The 24,420-nt window shown below is 36.0% G+C and overlaps 1 protein-coding gene across 7 annotated transcripts in view; it reads left to right on the forward strand.

Moving 5' to 3' along the window:
• The window catches only part of LOC116173368, a 62,185-nt gene that overhangs the window by 26,016 nt on the left and 11,749 nt on the right, over positions 1-24,420 (forward strand). The window contains exon 1 of one of the 7 annotated variants that reach the window (XM_031490790.1): positions 4,444-4,672. The exons of 4 other annotated variants lie outside the window; for them this stretch is intronic. In XM_031490790.1, the coding sequence (XP_031346650.1) occupies positions 4,658-4,672 (15 nt within the window). In that variant the 5' untranslated portion in view covers positions 4,444-4,657. Of the gene's footprint in view, positions 1-4,443; positions 4,673-16,583; positions 16,603-24,420 lie in introns of those variants that run through there. 2 more of the 7 variants (XM_031490797.1, XM_031490796.1) reach the window with 2 other exon arrangements.

A 24,420-nucleotide genomic window follows, 5' to 3' on the forward strand; every position in this document is an offset into this window, starting at 1 on the left:
TACTCATCACCGCCGCTACCAAAATAGTCCGGTGATAAAACATCGAGAGGCGGTCCAAAATAGAAAATCTTATAATAAAATTTGAAAAGTGTGCGTATTTGCCTAAACCACGGAAATATTTGTGCTTAAATTAGACAGAAATAATGCCCGTTTTATCGACGGTAATAGAAATTTTATAACCTTTTGATGTTTGTCGTGCGTCGTTCTCGAAGTTCCATAAAGTACGCTGGAATTATGTGGGTTATGATCGTGATCCTTCGGGATTGTTGGTCAGCGTGAAGTTGAAATATACCTATGAGGATATTTCCGTCATGAAATATACATGAATCCTTAGAAAATTAAAATTGTTCCAGGCCAATTTAAACTTGACGGCCGTTTTTTGCTTAATCAACTACCGTCATTTTAATTAGATGTTAGAATAATGGGGTCCGTAAAAATGGAGTACGGGTGTCGAAATATTAAACTTTTGACTAATTTTCGTGCTTTTATGATGGAATGAATGGAGCTCACGTCCAACTTGGGTTTCTTTTTGCACCGCAATTTTGTGCTGTTTGCCGCGTCATACACCGGAACCGAATCCGCCCATAGTCCAGTCATTCTAGGAAATATACTACGATCCGCCATTTTCTAGCTGAAAAACCGCAAAAGTGTACTGTCAACCCCCCTCCTCTCCCTCCGGCGGGACCGGTTCTATTTCTTTTGAATCACTTACTTCTTAAAAACCTTTCAAAATCATGTCTTGTCAGTTTTTTTATTAATTGTATGATCAATTTTTCCATAAGGATTTTGATTTGTCCCATCTTAAAGTGGACATTTCCATAAAAAAAACAAAAAATAGAAATGAATGAATGAATGTATCGTAGCCATGTTGATTTAGCAAGATCTAGTTACCCGTGGATGATTTCTTGAGAAATGAACGTAAAATGTATAAAGAGTTGTGACACGTCATTATTATTCTTTTTTTTTCCTTTATCTCATTCCGTAAAAATCCAATATGGCGCCCTTAAGAATCCAGCGTGATATGGAAATTCTAATAACAGGTTCAGATTCTCCGAAACTAGTGCCCATAGAAGGTGCCTCGGAAGGTGCTAACGGGAACCGCACATTTCTGGCCGTTTAAGGTATGAGAAATGGACACGAAATTTGACATTTTCAGTTTTTCGGTGACATCTCAGTCATTTTCACAAATTTTTCAAAAATTTCAAAAGTTTTTTTGTCACACAAAAAGGGAAACTTTGCTCCCATTTACCTACACTGTATCTCTCACCGTTACAGAGATCCCAATGATGAGCCATGAATATGAACCCCCCTGTACAATATACAAAAATTCTGTCAGGTTTAATTACAAAAAACTGAGAAAAAATCTCAACCTAAAAAATATTTTTGTTTCAACACGGCACGGCACATTTCTCGCTGAATGTGCGACATTATTTGAATTTGCGGTCTTCTGGCCAATTGTTATGAAGGGGGAGTGTTTTCCATGGCCAGCTAGGTCATACGACCTAACACACTTATGCTTTTAGTAGTTAGGAGGATAAAAAACAGGGCGAGAATTAGACATGAAATTCATAACATATTTATGACTGAAATTGAAGCTGCTGTTCTCTATACTGTATCGAAAATGATGGCAGATCAACATTTACATTAGTTCTAATTATTGTTTCCTTTATTATTTAATTTAAGTATATTTCTCGGATTTAAAGTTTGTATAATTTATTTGTTGCTCATAGTTTAAAAACTTACATTAAGTGATACGTTTGAACTGCCATAGTCTCATTATCGTTAGTTATGTGTTCTGTTGTTTCAATGCCAACTTGGATGAATATAAATATTGAAATTTAAATTTGTGAATGTTTTCGCCATATCTTGCGGTTTTCACTGATATTTTATTTTTTTCATCTTAGTTGATAATATCATATAATAATTATATCATTTCATTTGAAATTTTCAAGAAAATCTGCGAAGTTTATATTAATGTCAAACCAAACCATTCGCCACGTTTACTAAAAATACTCCATTCATGTAAAATCTGATTTCACGAAGAGAGCTCCTTCCAATAAGACCAATCATGCGAAAATATGTAGATTAACCTAATCCGAAGTTACATTCCAATCTTTAAAGAGATGTTCCCCTTAGCCCACCCCATTTGCTGCATCCAAATGATGCAAAATGCATGCTTGTACTTTTTATGCATGTTTGTTGGGTATATTTTTCCTTAACATCAATCATACTCCATCTAGCGGTAAACTTAGAAACTTCAAAATAATTTCCAGCAATTTCTCTTGGCCTCTTTTGTTAACAAAATCTTATTCCTCGAGCGTTACTAATAGAACTCCCTGTACAGTATATACACTGGGTCCAAGATAAAAATGCACGGGGAAATCGGAAACCATAAGAGATACACAGTGTGACAGTGGGTTAAATTAGAAAAATGTTGCGTATTTTAGAGATTAGTAAAATGATTGTTTAGAAATTCGGCCAATCCGATCAGTTCCGACGATATTTGAAAAAAAAAACCGAAATTAACCATATTTTTTTTCTGAAAACATGTCAAAAAACAAATAACCCTTCCTCATAGGCATTTTTTAAGCTCTACAACCCAAGGGTTTTCATTGCGACGTTTGTCTTTGAGAAACCATCGTCTACTTCATATTTTTGGATTGGAAAAAAGTACATACTGCATTGGCCCATTGGGTAGCATTTTTTATTACGAATACTACGCTGTATGGCGCAATATGAATCTTTAGTATGCCATTTGAAGGAACCACCAATGATTTATTTTGGCATTCTATCAACGCCTACCACACCAAAATGTTAAAAATTTAATAGCAAGTCGTTTTTCTGACTTAATTATAAACAATTTTTAACATTTTTTTGGTGTAATAGGCGTTCAGAAAATTTCAAAATAATTCATTGATGGTTCCTTTAAATGGTATAATCATATTGTGCCATACATCGCCGTCTTCGTAATAAAGAATGCTACACAATACTGTATGTATACCTTTTCCGATCCATATACAAATAAGAAGTTGATGATGGTTTTTCAAAGACGAAATGTCGCAGAGAAAATCTGTGAGCACCATCTTGTAGAGCTTAAAAATGCCTATGAAGCAGTGATATATGTTTTTTGATTTTTTTAGAAAAAATAAAAACGAATATGGTAAATTTCGTTTTTTTTCGAATACTTCGGAACTGATCGGAATTTCCCAATTTTTAAAACATCATTGGTCCAAGCCCTAAAATACCTAACATTTTTCTAACTTAACCGACTGTGTATCTCATATGGTTTTCGATTTTCCGATGTTGTATACTGTATACGTAGATACGTAATGCAATTTTCATCATGATTAAAATTTAAGTTAAAATCAACAAAAAGACGACAAGCGGCATTTTCTAGTGGCTACTTATCCAAATACTAATTGGGAGCAACTTTGCTTGACTTTAGTCAATAAACAAATTATTAGTAATAAGTATTTTCTCATTTTTAGAGAATTTTTATTGAAGTTTCGAGGTTTGGTAAAGGTTCTACAAACATTCTTCAGGAATTTTTAAGGCATTGTTAAAGAATCCTCTGAGGCTTAATGGTTTTCGGACATTTTTCAGAAATTGTTTAGGTTCTACAAAGATCCTTTGAACGTTTTTCAGTGATTGATTCTTGAGAGAATTGCGTTACAAACTCTAGATCTCTTAGGTTTTCTTTCTTATAGGTCCTTCAAAAAAATAGTTTCGGCAAGATCTTTAGAAATTCAAGTGCGAATTTTTCGGGTTTTTATTTGGAGATTCCCTACCGAATCACTGAAGAATTTTTGCGAATCAATAAAAATAATGATAGATGATTTCTGGAAAATGTTTAGTAATTCCAGTGATAGTTTTACTCCTCACTCTCGTTTGGAGATGCATTATAATTTTAAAGTAGGGATAGGGAGTGCGGAGGTAAAAATGTTAATCTTCCCACTAGCTATCCAAATGGACGTATTTTTGAAATTTTTGTTTATTTAAATGAAAATTACAAATTACAATCGTCAAAATTTGGATTTCGATGCTGATTTATTCTACGGGAGACCTTCTGAATTTTTGTTGGTAGCAAGTTACCATTGATCAATGGGTAGACGTAGACAATCCACTTTTGTTGAAGATAGCAAATTCGTTCCGCCCTTAGTGACAATTCCGAACTAATTTCATCCCAGATTCCTAAATCTGTGTCTCGTCGAAATTTAATAGTGTCGGCGCCAACTTTTCGAGATAAAACTACCAAATTTTACGAATAAGGCCAATTCATAAAGGACGCCTGGCTCCCAGCTCGATAAAATCTAGAAAGCACTTAAGCCATCATCCCCTGACGAAAGGAATGCGAGGGAGGTGTTCCGTTCATTATATAGTAGCAGCGTAGTATTTGACGCCCGCGGTGGGGATAAACTAGGAAGCCTTCGACATTGTCTCTAGAGTTTAGATTCAGATGGATACCGACAACGTAGACCAACAGTAGGTCATCATCAGCAACAGGTGTAATGAGAATGTGTGTTTATATGTTGTCAATTGCTCGCGGCATTTAATGTGTGAAAGTCTTCTAAATCTAGTCTTTAATAAACTGTACGTTACCTAGTACTTAAGAATGTGTAAGTGCATAGAGTGATCAAGTGCGATTTCCGATACCACGATGATTGGACAAATGGTAATTACTTAGCACCCTCCAAGTTAATTAAGTAAAAATTGACACCAGTAACGGTACCTTGCAAATTAACCGTTTTCATTTCCTAAACGACATGCATGAGATATCTGTAATTAATCCGAAATGCTCACATTTCAAGAAAAGGGAAAGTACCTCTAATTATTTCAGTTGTAATGTAATTTAATGCTCCAGTCATTATACGTGCAAATTACAAAAATTAAGTTCGGGTTTCGTCTATTAATTATTGAAGGCATTTGCGAATCGAGATTCCATTTGGTTTTTTTGCCACCTTAATGAAAGAGAAATCTTAGCGGAACGTGTGCAGAATTTCAATCTAGATTTCTTACAAGTAAGGGTGTAACTTTTCTGCAAAAAAATTTTACCAGTGTTTCGTAGGGTATTCAAGTCATTTTCAATAATTAATATTATCCCAATTTTTTTTCATTTCATAACAAGTACCTACTGAATACTGATAGAGGAATTTGGTTTGGGTAATATTAGAATGCATACCGTAATTTCATTAATTTGCTTCGTTTGCGGTTACGATCCCGAATTATTACATGGAACTCAAATGAGCCCTAATTGTGTGAAAAGTCGTTGGCGTATGTTATTTGGGTACTGAAAATAGCCTCCCCTAAAATATCCATCTTCTAAGAAAACTCGCACATGAAACGCCTCGGTAGTATTCGAGTCAATATCCACAAAACATTTTGTACACAAAACACAGAATCCCAGCTTAGGAAACTCAGAAATTCTCGTTGAAAATTGACGTAATATTACAAAACTACTACTCTAATTAATTTGTCTTTCCTCTCTTGTTTCCCCTTTTTTCTAAAATATTTTCTTTCCATTCCTCTTCATTTAATGTTTCCTTTCTGCTACATTCCCATACCAGATGATTTATAATATGAATATTATAATTATATTAATTATTTATTATATATTAAATTAATTATAATATTATCATCTTTCTTTCCGGATAGTTTGCATTTCCTTTCTTCTTCTTTTCTCAATTTTTCATTTCTTCTGTATTCAATTCCCCATCCGAACCTTGCTGTTATTTTTGTCTTCCTGTATCTTTCCCTTGGATATTTCTGTGGCCCATAGCACCGACAACGAAATATCAAACTTCTGTTTTGTGCTCATTTTTTTACAGTCACATACAAATGTGGTGCTTTTTATAAAGTAAAAAAACAAAATATCAAAATCCCATCCTTAAAAAATTGAGAATAGAAAACATTATCCCCCCCCCCTTTTCCATTCTAAAAAGTTGTAACTCAAACCCCTAAAAGGGCATATCTCTAACCTTTTGCTATTCATATTGGTTTCTTAAGTAAATTTTTTCTCTGTTCCCACAAATTTTCCCTTGCGTTCATCCTCACCCAGATCGCTGTTTCTTTCGCTTCTCGTCGTATTTTACCGCCTTTTCCATTTTTGTTTCTTCTTCATATGCGTTTGCTCCATTACTTTCTTTGCGTATGGTTGCCCAGATATTTAAATTCTCTCACTTCTTCTACTCTTTTTTCCTTCAATTTCTATCGCTTTTCCGCGATCTTTCTTTGATTTTTTTACATTAACTCCATTCCTTTTTTTTTCCAAGTATCTCTCCATTCTTCCCATATTTCCTTCATCTGTTTTTCTACTGTCGCCATTACAACTTTGTCGTCCGTATGTGCCAGGCCTTTCCTCTCCTACAATTACTCCACTTTGGCTCAGTATTAATTTTTTCTCCATCTCTGCTTAAGTTCTTTATCTACCCAAAACACCTCTCTTTTCCTTGTAGCACTTCCTAGAAACTGTTATGTGTAAGTGTCCCTCGATTTCGTCTATATGTGCAGTCCGATTTCTCCCTTGCCTCTCAAGCATGTGCATTGTTCCCTCCGATTTTCCCTCATCTCTTTTTTCTGCAAATTGTTATTGTTTCTTCATATAGCTGTATAGTGTTAGTATACGTTTAGATCTCCTCCCAGTATAGTCCCAGTATTGGACCGGAAAAAAGTACATACTGTATTAGGTAGCATTTTTTATTGCGAATAGAACGATGTATGGCACAATATGATTCTTTATGATGTTATTTAACGGAACAATCAATGAATTATTTTGACATTTTGTCAACGCCTACTACACCAAATCCGAATTTTTAAAACATCATTATACTAAGCCCTAAAATACGAAACTTTTTGCTAATTTAAGTAACTCTGTGCCTTTTAGTTTCGGATTTCCCCATGCTGCTCATTCTTATCTTGTACATACTGTATTACCTATATAAATGTTGCAATTTTTTTATTGGTATCGACTGTCTTCGTTACCATGGATACAATAAACAAAACAAAATCTCCATGAATTCACGGTCTACTATTTAAAAACAGTAAGTAGGTTTTGACTTTTTGGGATGATATTTTTCAAATTTTCGATACGACCGTCAGCCTTTTTATTGGTTGGTATCGGCCGCCTTAGTTACCATGGATACAATAAATAAAACAAAATCTGCATGAATCCATGGCCTATACTATTTAAAAACCGTAAACAATTGGCTCATGGCAAAAATTAAAAAAAATTAGGTTGTAATAAATCAATGTAATCTTGAAAGAGAATGAAGATCAATTAACGTTGATATACAGGGTGTTGCAGTTAAAAATACCAACTTTGGCTCAAATCTCAACAAAGATGGTCCACTACGTAAAAATATCTAAAAGTTTTTACCTTTTTTCTATCGTACATTGGTAGTAAGATACTTATGATAACATCCCAAAAGTCAAACTTTTCGTTTTCGCCCTGTATCTCAGAAACAAACGTAGTAGACTGATTCAGTTTGATATTAAATTTCACAAAAAAGCGGTACAGGTCGCGAAAACCGCAAGTCCTTATCTTCGAAAACAGCCGAGATACACTACAGTCAACCAAAATAGAACACACGGTACAATTGAGTATTTAATGACTTTATTTTTTGACACATATGGATTCATTAGAACCAATTTCTACTCTGAATCTAATATTTCAGAAATTAGCGCCTGTCTTGAATCTTTCGACTGGAAATCTGGAATACCCTAGTAAGCTCTTCTTGTACTGTTTGTGTTATTTTATTTTATTGGCCTTTTAAGTGCTCCGATGGTGTTCTGCCAACCATCTTTATCTTGTAGATTCGAAATTGTCTTAAAATTTTAGAATTTCGCATGCTTTTTGGACATTGTTTTCATAAATGTTAATCTTGAGCGAGATTTGAGCGGCTAATATTGCGAAAGCGAATTTACTGGCTAGAATTGTTCGGAGCAAGTGAAGATCATTCTGGATTGTGTAATCAAGCGAAACGTTTGGTCGGGTTTGCAACAAATTTGATGCCAAATCCACAAAATTTCAGTAGATCGGATAAATGTGGATAATTGGTAGGTAGCGGAAAGCGAAATTGCTCAAATTTCATAGTATAGAAATAGTGACTTTTAGTACCGACTTAAAGTATGGAATTTATACCCTTGCATGTCGTATTTCATCATATTATGTGACTTCTCAAGTACTCCCATAAACAATCGAGCTCGTGCAAAATTACGGAACACCTCGACGTGTGTCATCATTAAACGCATTAAACAAATGTCTGGCGGCCTAACCTTCTCATTAAACTCTAATTCGGTTTTACGATCGCTAATTAATGGATTAATAACAATTTGCGGCTTGCGACATAGGTACTAAGTCAATGAACAATTTTAATTGCCTGTCCCTCAAAACTTCCTGAAATCTAGTCCTCTTTAGACTTACGCCGTTGGTTCCGAGTTTTCTACAAAAAAAATCAAATCGAATGAAAGTGTCTTTTTCATTAATTTTTGACTAGCCTACCAGCTGAAGAAATCTGTACTTCATGGTCATCGATGGTCGACTGACTGCGTCCAAAAACGTATCCAGCCCATTGCGACCTATAATAATTACGAACATTTTCTAACTAAACAGCGAACTAATTTCGGAGCACGCTCTCAAAGCTAGATTTTGTTTTACCTTTTACATAAAAAAGGCATTAACTATAATACCCTCCGCGTCTTTCCCTCTCTCTCTGGCTGCACGAAGCTTAAATCCCTAACAAAATGGTATAATTACGAAACACAAACGTGATTATGAACAACGTACATGTCTTGAGCGGATATATTAAATAATAATTATGAGAATTCCATTCTGTTTCAAATTGTTATACTCGGAAACGGATTTACGTAACTCGATTTTACGTTCACGTTTAATTAGCACAATTTTAATTTAATTAAAATGTAAAACGATCTCAATAAGGGTTTAATATCTGAAATGTATAACGAAAGCAATTAATCAATATGCAGTAAAACCGCTCCCTTTTTATTGCTTTTTGGGCGTCGTGCGTTTATGTTTATGGCAGTTGAATAACATATATCTATGTATACTAATTTGTAAACATTCTCTCATAATATGCATCTATTTTCCATCTCTGTGGCAAGGCATTTTCGAACAGAAAAATTCATATTCATATCGCCTGCCCATAGGTTCAGTATTCGCAATTCACCATGGGGGATATCCTCGTGAAACCGCACTAAATTGAGACTTTGGGATAACTTTTCGTGATAATTGAATATAACTTAATTTTACACTTATTACGGCAAAACTAGCAGAAGTTAAACTATGATATTGTTACCACAATTTTGAAATCTTTTTGCAACTCAAAAAGGTTGGTACCCCCATTTGTCCCGAATTTGAAATTAATGTGCCTATTATTTAATTCTAATTAAAAACTAATTGTACCACAGATTTGCAATTTGTACATCCTTATTTAACCGGAAAACCGATTTTTCAATCTGAGTCAAGCTTTTGAAAAAGGAAACCCAATTGATTAAACATTTTATTATTTATTTAAAACAATTAACAACGTTAATTTAATTAATTTCAGCTGTTTCTTTTTTATGCATTTTTATGATTTTTATGATTTGGGAACAAATTCGTTCAAAAATCGGGTGTTGGGTTAAAAAACTTAAGACCTTCGGTGGGGGCACCTCTAAGAAGCATTATGTGGGTCACTCTGTAATTGGGTGAAAGCCTGTTGAAGTGTTGAGGGCCCAGAACAAGGAGAGGGACAATAAATAAATAAATAAAACTGCCGATGCTTTTGCGCTAAAGAGAAAATATACAGGATGCGTCAGAAAGTAGATTATGATCCCAAAGTTGGACAGTATATTTTGAAATTCATTTTTAAATTATTTTTATTATGCGTATTTGGCACAGAATTCGAAAATGGATTGTAAAAATACTGTTTCATTTTAGTATCAAAATGTAGCTACTTTCTGACGCACCCTATATATTTTCTCTTTAGTGCAAAAAATGTGCAAGAAAAAATTGTGAGCATTTTTTTTAACCCACCACCTGATTTTTAAATGAATTTGTTCCATATTTTAGCCGCTCACTGTATTTAAAAAAACACAACTGAAAATGAAAAGCTGATGGTGGTTTCAAAACCATTTAATTCTTCTCACCAGTTTATCTGAAAAAAACATCGAGATTGCGAGGTCAGTTTTTTTCTATCACTTATAGTTTAAGAGCTTAAATACTAATGACCAAATTTGGCCACTCTGCTATGGTATTTTTTTAATCTATCGACATTCTAATGGGGTATCAACGACAAAACTGATGTTTTCGCACCGTTTCGTCTCTGCACTTTTTAAATGTTTACTGAGCAAGTGAAAGACACAAAAAGACAAATTTTTCGAGATTCATTGAAAATAGGGGATGATTTCGTTCCCTCCGCTTTTTTTAGATTTTTACTAAATAAACTGCAAAAGTAGTCGACTAATTTTACCAGATTCACTGACAACAGGGGATGTTTGCCCGCGCGCCGTCTGCGCTTTTTAAACAAGTAGATTAAGTTCATTAGTTTACTAGATTCATTGAAAACAGCGGATAATGTTGCGCCCTCTGCATTTTTTTAAATTCTTACTAAATAAATTAAGTGGAAAAGTAGTAGATCAATATGACCAGATTCACTGAAAACAAGGGATGTTTTCGCGCCCTCTCCGCTTTTTAAACTAGTCGATTGATTTTCCTAGATTCGTTGAAAACAGGGTATGTTTTTTCCCCCTCTGGGCTTTCTAAACAAGTCGATTCATTTTACGAGATTCATTGAAAACATGGGTTGTTTTCGCGCCCTACATAAGTTGGACAAAACATGTCAAATGATTTTGCGTGAGACATAAAAAATTGTGGACATTTTCGTTTCCGGTGCACTTTTTTGTATTCATACTTAATGAGTAAAGGGCAAGAGTAGGCAACGAATTCATAGAACATGTGTATGCGGCAGGTGTATTTCTTTAATCCAAACGAAATGATCAAAAGACTTGGAAACGCAGTAAAATTAAGGTAAATGGAAGTTATTGCGATTACCGTTTTTTGGACATGTTTTCCGAGATAAACGGTTAGGGGGATTTTGTTCAAATTTTGGATATGCATATTAGGCATATGGAAACGAAAAATAACGGGCCGGATTTTTGAAAAACAATTTGGAAAGCCGCAACAGCATCGAAACTTTTTTTCAAATACCATATATTTTGTTAACAAAAGGGGTCAAGAGAAATCTCTGGAAATTTCTAAGTTTGCCGCTAGAGGGCGTCCGATTCAGGTTAACTAGAAAACTGATTCTTTTCGTAAAATATACCCAACAAACATCCATAAAGAATACATCGCAATCTTGTATGAATTTTGCATTATTTTGATGTAGCACATATTGCTCTAGCTCATAAAATATAAGGGAGACGAATTAGGGTGTAAAAGATTAAGAAAGTGGTAGTCGCAAAGTTTACCACTACTCGCAAGAGAAATGCAGTTATTATACTCGTATTCGAATGCCACTTAATCAATTTATATACAGGGTCTCCTATTTATCTTGAGCCAGTCGATTATTTCGGAAACTAGCGGGGATATCAAAAGATAATTTATATAAAATATTCTTCATACGGAGGAGCCCATTTAATCATGCTATGCACATTTTCCCATAACTGTGCCTTAACAGTCAAGTGTAAGGCAATTTTTTTTTCAAATAGAAACCTATAATTCGCATTGAAAATTCTTATTGTACATCGGAAAATAGTAACTTTCGTGGGGAACGTTTTTCCCTATGCACTTGGTATTTTTGGTTTGAGCTAGAAAGCTGTTCTGTCAAGAATTTGGCACATTTTTTTTCTTGGCGCTTTCTTTGAGTACTAGGATTTTAAATGGAAATATAGTGCAAGTGACATGATGGTGTAAAGGTGTTCATTCCTCGGACTAAAACGGTATTTTTTTAGGTTAAAAATAAAGCTGTCTCTCCAGTACAAAGCATCCAACTCCTCGTTAGACGAACTGTCTTATACTTTTTGAAAATTATTTCTTATTTTATTATTAAATTCACAATACATATTGTTCTCTGGGAACCCTTGTTTACCATGAAATACTTAAGTTTCATTTCCTTCTTAATCTGCGTATTTTGTTGAACTGACCCTGGTTTTCTCTGGTTTTTAAAATCACCTACTAATCCGTGACCGTTCTGGCATTTTTTGTGGACTAGCCAGAATTTTAATTAATTAATTTGTTATGCTTTCATAGACGCACTTGATTTTGGTGGTGTAATTGATTTTTTCTACCGCTGCGAAAGAACACTCCTTATTTCATTTTTTAAATTAGCTTTTCCTGTTTACATTAAATTAATGAGCTTATCGAATTCCTTTCTGCAGTAGAAAGATTTTTAAGCCAAGGCGATCTTCGTCCCCCCTTCAATGCATTTTTTATTTATGAATTTATACCAAAAGTGTAATAATAATTTCAGTCGAAAAAAACTCGATGGCCTCACGGCTGTCGATCTTTTTATGATGCTTTGTAACCTTCAGAGAATAATATAATGATTCAATGCGATCATTTAAGTTGTTATAACGTAATAGCAAATTGAACCTTGAGCTTTCCTTGACAGTGAATACCGAAACGGAAATAAATAATTGTTGCCGCAAATGGTCCAAAAAGTTATTCTTTCAACTGCGAGGACTTCCATGGCACGGTGATTCACGAATGCAAATAAGCATCTACGCACGTCTCGGAATTAAGGTCGCTTACATTAATTATTGCAATATCGAACACGTGAGAAATTTTGCGGGCGGGGAACTGTAACGTTTTCTATTTGGGCAATATTGTCGGCGGCGTAAAAGAGAGTTTTTTTTTCACGAATGTAGAGCTTCGGGCGGTGAAATTAAGCGGCTCGTGCCCATTTTCAAATTGAATGGTCTTATTAAAGCGAAACAGTTTTGTTTATTTGTAAAGCGAAAGGAAATAGTCGCACGCGCCGAAACGTTCCATCAACACCTACAAGCGAAACGAAAAACAATCGCCTTTGCATTTCGAATTCGAAGCTCGTCCCTCGTCAATAGAATTACATGATTGCGGCGAGGGTGTGCTTGAATTAAAGATGCATTTACTGTCACCTACATTTTCTTTGCGTGTTGCCGCAATTAAAGATTGTTTTTACGTAAAAGGGATCATTGAACTTGAGTCACCAATTGAGTCCTCTTTGTTTCTCCACAAGAGAGTTATAAAAAGGATCTCCGCAATGCTTCCTTAGAATGTCCTTAAGAATTGCAATAGTACAAAGATCCTAATAGCTTCACAGAATCTTCAACTTTTTGCCAGAAGCTGAAGACTCGCTCTCTCTTCTCCTTAATCTTTTGTAAGCTTTTAAGGTTCTTTAGAAGATTGAAGTGCCCTTACAAACTTTTGAGAATTTTTAAGGGTGTTTATGAATCTTTGAGAGCCTTTATGTTTTCCCAGAAGTTTACATGAGACTTAGAACCTTTAATTTAATTCAGTCTATTGTCTATAGAAGGGGCCGAGACGAGCATATTTCTTACATGTAAATAAAGGGTAGAAAATGCTTCGTCTAGGAGTTACCTTAAAATGTGCATTTTTTGTCTTTCTTAGGCTATAAGGAAACGTGATATGTTAGTTTTTTTTTGGGGGGACTTTTCTAAGAAAATTCACATTTACAACGTCAGTTGCAGGGGTAGTAACTTTTGTGGTACCTACGCTAAATATTTTTGTTTCTTTGTTTGATTATGTTGAAATGACTCATAACCAACCCTAAATAAATTTCCTTCTGGACTAAATGAGAATTGGAATTGTAGTCCTTTGCTGTTTGCCCAAGAATTACAGTTTTCTTATAGCATTCGTTTACTCATTTACTGGACAAGGGCGAATTTGAGGTGAGAGAGACAGGGGGAGAGCTGAAGGACAAATGTGTCTTCCAATGTTTCGGATTCTTTAAATTTGGATTTTTTTCTATTCTTTAACAGTTTCAGATGTCCGATTCTACAGTTTCTTCAGACTTCAGATTTTCGGATTTTATTAAATCTTCTAAACTATATCATTAGAGGTCTATGATTCCAGTTTTTTTTTTAGATTCCTCGCCCCTTTTCTTCCGATGTTTCGCACTTTACATTATTAAAATCTTTCAATTCTTCTATTTAGATTCTTCGGGTGATTAAGTTTCTTCAGAGAAGATCCTTTAGATTTTTAGGACGTTTTCTCTTTTTCTGGACTTTTCCTACGATCACTTCAAATCTTGTAGCATTCTTTCAGATGTCTTTAAACCTTCTTCGTGACTAAGCCCTCGCACCACATGATCCAAAAACAGGTCTAAAGCCAAATGAAAAGAAGAAAAATGGGAGACGAAATGGATTACAATAGAATTTAAATATTAGAATTCACAATCTAGCACAGGGCCTATCCATCGTTAGAGACAAGGTGAAATTTGGCAAGGTACTTTGTTTTAAGGGTCAAAATGCCCTCCAAAACCTCAGCGTCGAGGCGTTGAGCTATTCTCCCCAAAATTGCATACGTGTACATCAAACTTTTTAGATGTTCAGTTCAGCAACTTATTGAACTATTTAATCGAAATGCTATCGTACTACCACCCTTTAATTATATGAAGATTTTGATTATAACATTTCCTAAGACTTGTCCGGCATATAAAGCATATAAAGTTATGGAACTGGTAGTTGCAGCTCACAAAAGAAATTACCACTACACCCTCGGCTACCCTCCCAATTCGTCTCACTTATGCAGGTGCAGTTTAAACCCCAATAAATCATCCCCTAAATCTGATATCTTTTCTAGGTAAAAATGTTTGCTTCAAAACTATCGTATATAACCCGAATTTCATTGTTATAACTTATACTCAGACATAACAAAGTTTATTCTTTATTAAATTAGCAGATATGACAAAAATGTATTAAAAAAAGTTGTTTTGAATTAAAAGTTATTTCAAGGGGGCGGAGGATCATCCTGACAGCAGCTCGCTTTCTGCGTCGGGACATACTCTTTAAATCATATGAGGCTTCTAATTATCCATCTGCGCCAGACATATCAGGAGGTAGACAGGACTTGGTCTCCAACTGAAAGTGTTTTAAGTTAGTTCCACCAGATAAATTCCAGATGTCCTGGAATCCTGAAACAGAAAATATTTTACGTTAGCATATTACGAACAATAGAAAGTCGTTTAGTATTTAAAAATGGTGTCCTGGCATCGCTCTAAACCCATTCTAGCTTTTTCGTAGGAAAATTCCAGTTTGTCCAGGTTTTTATAATATTGCAGAATAAATCTGAAATCTCATGTCTTGTATGTAAAAAATGTGACCGAATGAAAAAACGATTTTCTAGACATTCCAGGATATCCCCAATTTTTTAAGCATCATCCTAGGTGTCCGACCATGTTCCAAAAGGTCCCGCTTAGTGAGTATAAATGTCCGAGTCCGGGTTACAACCTAATTTTACTGTAGTAAATTGCTATATAAATCTAAACATTCCAGAATCCAATTCTACTATACTGTTTTGTTGTAATTGAAACCCGAGCCTATTTTTATTGGTGACAATTTTAGTCCCTTTATAAATAACAACGCGTGTAATTAAAATCTTAATTTCCTTCAGTATCAACGGAAGTTGTGATTTTTATGTATGGTACATTTCAATTAAACATTATATAATTAGCAGCCACTCGCCACCGTTAATTATGATGTTATTTAATTTCTTGTTGACACTTTTATGTAAGATATACTCCAACCGAAAGATGAGTAACATGGAGCTTTTGAAGGGAAACGATGGTTTTTCTTCATGAAACCATCATTACCTTACAATCACATGATGTGTAATTATAAGCTCGAATAAACTTTTTTTGGATACAAGCAAAAAAGCTACACTAACATTTGTTTTAATCATGTATCTATTACATGTGTTGTGTATGGTTACTGTAAGTCTTTAACACGTTTATTGCTTCCGGTTTTTTTCCCGAAAGCACCACGATCAAAAGAGGGTACAGGACGATTTTTTTAAAATTGTGTATGCAAATCTTTCCAATGAGCTTTTGCCTCCATTTCTCAACAGAAGGAAATGACGAAATGTCTCAGGAGGCAACAAGTATTTCCCAGCGATGAAAACCTTAAGACTGACAGATGTATGCCGTTTAAATCGCTTTTTTGTATACTTCTCCTCGTTTTTACTTCCGGCAATTTTCAAATAAACATTCGACTGTAAAGCGCGTCCTTTATGTTACGCCATGATCTTCCCACAGAGTTTCGTCAATTTCGTCATATCTCTATAAATAGTCCATGGTACATCCAATTAATTAGTTAATTCTTCTATTCAGTATCGTTCGCGTATCAAAGTGGGTCACTTTTTCCACGGCACGAACCCTTGGTATCGATTTGGTCGCGTTATTCGCGTCGAGCCGCCACCGCGTCGTTATCAAATTAGTTTAATTGCATGCGAAAATCGAAATATATATACAATGAAATTATTGAGGAGGCGTGAAAGTTAGTTTTCTTATAATTGCACTGTAATTATGTACAATTGAGTGTCTCATTCGCGAGAAAGTGCGAAAAATGGATTAAGAATCGTGGGGAAAAAGTATCCGCTCGATTTTTTATGTAAGTGGTACGTAATTGATCGCTGATCAGGTGTTGCACTAACAGCCAGAGTTTTGTTTGTTTTCAAAGCACGAAAAAAGCTGTTAGAGGATTTTCCCAAGAGTGAAGCCGGATCTAATTTTAGTGTCACTTTAGGAAGGGAACTAGCTTTAGAACATGTCGACGCGGTCAAGGCAGAACGACGTAAGCGCCATTTCACAAATTATACAGGAGACACAAAAAACCGCAGAGTATATTTCGTGGTGGTCAATTACTTTCAGGATCGATACTACGTATACACGTTTTTTTTTTTTTCAATTTGCAATGTATTTTTGGTTGAAAAAATTGAACTGTTCATAGTGCTTTGGCCAAAAATTTAAACTTTTGTCGCTTACGCCGATTTGGTTTCAGCGATTTTACTTCGTGCCAAATTGATCCGGTTGTTTGCGTCAATGCTGTGAGCTGATGTCGCTTTCTTAGGCGCTTATGCGCAGTTATGTCAAATCGGTATGCTGATTGTCAAAAATTAATTTTGGCGTTTATGTCTAAGTTTCACATTAAAATAACACATTTTTTATGAATGTTTAATTCAAAAACATTAACAAGTTAACTATTTTTTTTTTACAAAAATACAAAAATATAAAATTCAAAACAAAATAAATTCTTTTTTCTTTAATACAAAAATAATATCTCAATATTTTAGTCAAAATTTTAAAAGTCTTCAATATCAGTTTCAGGCAAAACGTCGCCAATGTTGTTGCTCGACTTTAAAGTTAAATACTCGCAGTGGTATTTCGCAGATACAGCTCCCGAGTCGCACATTTTCCTCAAACTGGCATATTTTTTGGAACTTATAGGAAGTTCATTATTATAGGCACGTTTAACACTGGCGGCTTTGACTTCAAATTCGAAGCTGTATTCCTCATCATTGATAAAAGAGGTTGTGTAAATTACCCGTTTAGAGCTTTTTATAAAAGTAGCAGTCTTGATTTCAGTCAATTTCACCTCTTTGGGAATTCTAGAAGTATTAATGGATTTAAAATCTAAAAAATGTCTAAATGTTTGTTCTTTGATTCTGTATGGTTCAGGATTAAGGCGAGCATTTCTCAGTAGAGTGGACCATTCTGAAGGCGCTTCAACAATTTTGTTTTTCAAACTGTTCTCGATAACGGCGTGCATGGAGTCTACGGGCATGTAAGTATGTCCGGTAATAAGAAATGTTAGTTTAATTTTTTGTGTGAACTCCGACCGGTCCAGGAAAAATCTGATCATTCCCAACATAGCACGATTTTTATTTTGTCCGCTACAGTTATCACAGTATAATGACACATAACTGTGAATTCGTTGTTCATCGACTCCTTTCAGATAATGAAATAAATTTGAGCAAATCTCATTGCTACCCCGTTTCCCTTCTTTTTCTGGCCACAAATAACAGTACCCTTTCCTGGACTTGGTTTCGTAGACTGTGAAATTATACACTGCGTATTTGGAATAAAATCCTAAAATCATGCTGTCACCATGGGGAGTTGCCAAAACTTTCTGGAGATCAAAGCTTGCGACAAGAAATGAAGAAGAAGCTTGTTCCTCGAGAAAAACTTTCTTTGCAGCTTCTTTTTCTTGTTTGTGTTGGTTATGATCTGAAATTTCTTTTTCACTGGGGTTCTTATTACTATCAAACTTGTGACAGTAGATGCATTTGTCTTTGCGAGGAACATGAATTCCAATGTTGTAATTGCTCTTCAGCAATTCCATGAATTTTTTTATTTTAAGCGGCGCCGACTGATTTCCTGTCTGTTTTCTGAGGTACATGCGATACAAGTTATTGTAGCTTTTTATATCTGATGCCAGATACTTTTTCGCCGTTGTACTACGGCAGTAATGAGAAGGAACCAAAGGCAATGATTCGATGAAGAATTTGAATTGATTTAGTTGCTCCGGGCTGGTCTTATTATGTGGCACATGTTTCCCTCTAAGATCAAGATCGTAACGTTTTTCAGGTTTTTTATTAGTCAGCACTGTTCGCATCAGTCGCTGGCTAATTGCCAAGGTCTTCAGAAGGAATTGTAAACAGACTTGTTGTTTTTGATCATTCTTCAATAAAAAGTATCTGTTAGTAACTGATCTGTTATGGATTGCCTTGTCACTTCGCTTTCTCTTCACTTCAATCACCTCAACGCACTCATTAAGGAACATTTTTTGTTTCTTGCTATCTGACAATTTCCAATAATAATCAAATATAGCTTTTCGCTCTTCTTCAGAGAATTTTCTGCAGTTATTTTGGCATTTTTCTTTACAAGGGTGTGGAAGCACAGTCTTCGCTGCAATTGTTTTTCCTACTGAATTGACGTATTCTGCTCCTCTATCTTTCAAAAGACGTCTCTTCTTTCTTGGGGTCAGTCTTTTTTTTTTAGTTGCCAGACTTGAAAGAACAACTTCTTCATCGGAACTTGTGTCTGTGAGAACAGGAGAATTGAATGCAGCCAGTCTTTTCTCGGTGGCCTGACTAGAAACAACGTCTTCATCGGAACCCGAGTGAGATGAAGCAGGAGAATTGACTGCAGTCAGTGTTTTCTTGCTGTTTTGACTAGCAACCACATCTTCTTCATCGGAACTCGAGCCTGAATGAGCAGGAGATCTGCAACCAGTCAGTCTTTTATCGATTGTCTGGCTAGAAACCGCATCTTCTTCATCGGCACTAGTTCCTAATGTAGCAGGATTATTAGCCACATTCAGTTCTTCAATAGATGGATCCGCTGGTCCAGGACAACCATCGATGATGACGTCATAACCTAATGCTATTTCTAAGGAGTAAGTTTCATCACATAAATCAGGTACTTGGGTTAAATCTGCGAAATTGGTAACTTCTAGAGGTTGCAATGTAGTTAACGATTGCTGTTGGTCTGAGTACGAAGAATTTTCCTTGGATGATGACGTTATTTCCTCATTGTAATCGTTTCGATTCCGAAGATAACTTTCCTGACATAATACAGGTACGTGGGTTAAATCCGAGAAATTGGAAACTTCTAGAGGTTGCAGCACAGTTAACGATGGTAGTTGGTCTGGGTTCGAGAAATTTTCTTTGTCTGATAACATCATGCTCTGTTTGTGATTGTCTCGATTCCAATGGTCTAAACCAGGAGAGTTATCCGATGGTAGTTGGTCTGGGTTCGAGAAATTTTCTTTGTCTGATGCACGGTCGTCCCTAATTTTGATTTCGTCATTATTTCTGAGCAGTGCAAAAATTTTTTCCGTTCTTGATCGATGCATCTTTAATAGAACGAGCAAGCATAAATAATGGCATAAGCGCCAAGTGCGGAACAACAAATTTATGCACCTTTGAATAAATTGAATTGCGCCAACTAACAATTTTCTACTAGATTAGGATATGGACCACTTGATTTAGTGAAAATTTAGTTAGAAATTATTAGTATAGGGTCTGAAAATAGAAAACTTCTGTGGCATGAGATTCTTATGGCCGTGTGGCGCTTATGCCAAAGCTGTTTAGATGCAATCCGTTCTGGCATAAGCGACACCTCTTTCTAAGATGAATAAATACCAAAATGATAATAAATTTCGAGAGATACATGACTGAGAAGCACCTAATCATCAAATACTATCAAAACATATCGAGGTGAACATACCTTTTGAGAATTTTCATGTAAATACTGGAGCACAAGCACACTGTGGTAAAGCAAGGCGCGACTGGCGCTTATGCCAATCAGGTTTACAAGATTCTTTGCCTTTGTCGTTTATTACACGATTCTACGCGAAATACCTTCTCGTGGGATTTTTGTCGCTTAAGTCAGGACAACAGAAAAATGCGCAAAAAAATTAGCTTTCCGCCGATACCAATATCTCCATATCGCATTTTTTGTCGCTTACGCCGTTCTGCCTTGACCGCGTCGATATGTGACACGCTTTTCGTAAACTCCTACTTATGGGAATAGCCAGGACGGACTGGGGTACTTACGGGCAGGTGGAATTGCATAGGCTTACGGGCCACTAAATATTGGTGTGTGTGTGGTGGGGGGGGGGGGGGGGAGCTCTGCGGTGCACCACAAAAACATTTTTTGCTTCATTTTAGTACTCCTTTTTCGGAAATCAATTACAATACAGTTTTTTTTTAAATTGCAGCTGATAATTAAAATAACAAAATATACAATCCAAACGAGGCGCGTCGCCTATCATTGTATTTCAGCACTTTCATGCTACGCCAAAAAATGATAAATTCATTGTAAAACACTTCAATTAAAACAGAATTTTTTAATTTTTTAACAACCTAACATCAACCCCAATTAGAGAAACGTGTTAATAATTTATTAATAGTGCAAGAAACTAAATACAGCACATACTTCTAAATTTCCAACGGGCCATTATGACGTACAGACCAGGTGGCAATCGCCACCCGCCCCCCCGGGCCAGTCCGCCCCTGGGAATAGCTTTTTATATGTAAAAAATGGTTTATGAAAGTAATCGGGAAAATATTAATAAACGTTTCTTTGGGCTTTTGGTAAAAGTTAAAGAGAATTCTGGCACTTATGACTTAATCGTTCCCGATTGTCGGAAAAGTGCACGTTTTTGACAGGAAAAATTATTCCCTCGAGAGCTCTTGGTTGTGTTTTCTTTTCAAAAGATTTACTACCTACCCTTAGCCTTCATGACAGTTGTAGGGAAATGAACATTGAATCTTTCTTTCCTGGGGGGCTATTCCATACTCCCAAGCCCCCCGGTTGTATTTCCTTTCAAACATATTTAGTATCGGTAGCATTTTTCAAAATAATCCGTATGTCTGAATGTTTTGAGGGAGAAAATATGACCGGGGAGTATGCAGTATACGAGGATCTTCATGGTAGTTGTAAGGAAATGAACATTGAATACCCCCCAGTATATGTTCAAAGGTGTTAGGATGTAGCGAAGAGAGCATTCGTTCTTTTTGTCGAGGGGGGGGGCAGACCCCCGGTTGTATATTAGTTCAAAAAGATTTGTACCCTATGCATTTTTTAAATGAATCCGAAAAGCTGAACGTGTTGAGGGAGCAAATAATAATATGAGGTTTGGGGGGTATGGAGTAAATGGTGTAAAAGTGAATTTGGCATAGTTGTAGATGAAGGCGTCTTGAACAACATACTAAAAGTACTGATGGATAGTGGTGGAACTAGCGGGTGAGGAGGGGGGGGGGGTAAAGGGTCTTTTTTGGTTTTTTGTAAACAACATGTAGACGGTAGCCCATAGCAAAATGCTCTTATACCCTTAAGTAATCTACATTCTCTACATAAAAGATCCTATACGCTTTTTCGCTACGATCTACACTATTTATTAAGAAGTAGGGATTTACGTGTATTGTTTTTCCCTATGTCTACTTTCAAAAGACAAAATCTCTTCGGAACGGCGCCTAATTTTATGCAACCAAAATAACTTCTTAAAACAAATAAAGATCTGGCAGCCATATTAATTAATTTGAATATTGTTGCTTTGGCTTCCGAATTTTCATTTTCGTTCGGGTGCGATGTATTCAAGGGAGGGAGGGAAAAGTTGATATTGTTAAAAACGATCGGATAGTCTTTGATATTGTCAATTGGTATAGTGCTGGCAACAGTTTAAGGAGCATAAAGGATTTATTTTCGGTGAAGCCGAAGTAAAAATATTCAAATTAATTAATGACAGCCAGATCTGTATTTGTTTTAAGAAGTAATTTTGTCATTTAAAAGTAGACAGGGAAAAACCATATACGAGACCATACACGTTAATCGCTATGTCTACTTAATAATGATAATAATAATATTTATTCGTGATTTTGCTAAAAAAAAGAAGCTTAACACAAGTCAAAGAAAAACTTCTTAATAAATAGCCCTGTATATTTAATGATGTATGGAGGGAAAAAGATTGATAACAAAAAAAGCACGCACAGGTCTAAAAATAAAAATTCGAATCATCTTCGACGATGTCTTGGACGGGGTTGCCGAGCCACTGTTTTCTACTGGCAAAATATCGTATAGGTCTGAATTCTTCCCTTTTTGCATTTTACCCTCGAGGAATAGAGCCATGGAGATTGTAGTGAGTTCATAGGTCAAAAGCTCTGCAACATCTTCATCGTTCTTTTTTGCTATGACAGTTCTTTGGAAAACTGTCAGAGCGTTCATAGTAACTGTATCGCCATTGATTTTAATGCTACTGGTCATACTGGCTTGTGAGAAAACCACATTCTTCTTCTTCATGTCACCAAATTTGCATCCAATGAAGCATTGCATCATTTGGTTCCCTAAGGCTTGGTCGCAGTTTACTTTGGAATTTCTCAGGATGCCCGTTAACAGCGATATGAGCGAATTCAACTTTGTAAATGTGCCATGGTCTCCCCAATCTTAGCTCGATCTCGTGAAACTCTCTGTTGCCGTGATAGTCCAAAATCATCGTGCTGTTCTCCAATTGAAAAAACTTTGAACTTTATGACCCCCCCCCTTACGTCCGTGGTTGAGCCATATTGCTCCACTAGACCTGGAGAAATCTGCTCGCATGGCTCACTTGTTCATATTAATACACAACTATTACATTCATTATGCGTAGAATTGACTATAATTATTACTCCTCCCTTCCAGCGAAAAAGTGCACCAAAATTCGTCTTTACACGAATTATTTCCCGTATTTGGTAGTTTTTGGTCTCCGTTGAGTGGGCTAACATACGACGATCTCATGAGGTTGTAAGGAAATGAACATTGAATATTTCTTTCCTGGTAGGTATTGGAATACCTCCAACCCTCCCGGTTGTGCATTATTTCAAAGATTTAGTACCCGTACGTTTTTCAAAAAATACATTTTTCAAAAGAATCCTTATGGCTGAATGTTTTGAGGGAGAAAATATGATGGGGGGGGGGGGGAGGTATATATAGTATATATATATATACAAAAGTATTATAATGTAGGGAAGAGAACATTGAATCATTTTTTTTGCTTGGGGAAGGGGGCAGACTCCCGGTTGTGTATTATTTCAAAAAGATGTATTCCCTTAGCAAATGAATGTGTGAGGCTGAAGGTTTCGAGGGAGAAAATATCACCGGGGGTATGGAGTGCCCCCCCCCTTCCCCCCCAATCTTCTGGTAGTTGTGGGGAAACCTTTAATATTTCTGTCCTGTGCGGTATTCAAGACCCTCCAGACCCCCGGTCTTGTATTTCAAAAAGATTTAGTCCCCTTAGCACTTTTCAATAGAGCCCTTAAAGCTGTACGTTCCGAGGGAGACCATATGACCGGGGCTGTGGGGGGCGGGGGGGGGGGTGAATACCGTACGACGATCTCATCATAGTTGTAGGGAAATGAACAATCAATCTTCTTTTCCTGGGGGGGGGGGGTCATACAAATCCCCGGATCGTGTATTGTTTCAAAAAAATTTATTACGCGTAGCGTTATGGCCGAGGTTATGACTGAATGTTTTGAGGCAGAAAATATGACCGGGGGGCATAATCCTATGATCTCAGGACATTGTGGTTTTCGGGTATTTGTAAGAAAGCAAGGGATTTCAGTGGCTATGATTTTTTCTACTGCGAACTATTTAAAATTTGGATGAAGCATGTGATTTTTGACGAGTGCGTCAAGACTCCGAGTGATTTCGTCAGCCCGTTTGGTGAGAGACGGTGATTTAGTCGGCTCCCTGCAGAGACTACGGGATTTCTTGTAGATTTCGGTAAATGTGTAGAAAATTTAAACTTGCTTCATTGGAATTTTCAAATAAAGAGTTGTAAAAGGTTGTTCTATCAAATATGTAAATTTTGTATGCTATGTAGGCAAATTCATGTATTCAAATTTAAGAAATATTGAATTTTAAGCTCTTGTCTTACTGAAACTAACAG

Source organism: Photinus pyralis, unplaced genomic scaffold (genome assembly GCF_008802855.1).
Source record: "Photinus pyralis isolate 1611_PpyrPB1 unplaced genomic scaffold, Ppyr1.3 Ppyr1.4_LG6, whole genome shotgun sequence".
Lineage (NCBI taxonomy): Eukaryota > Metazoa > Arthropoda > Insecta > Coleoptera > Lampyridae > Photinus > Photinus pyralis.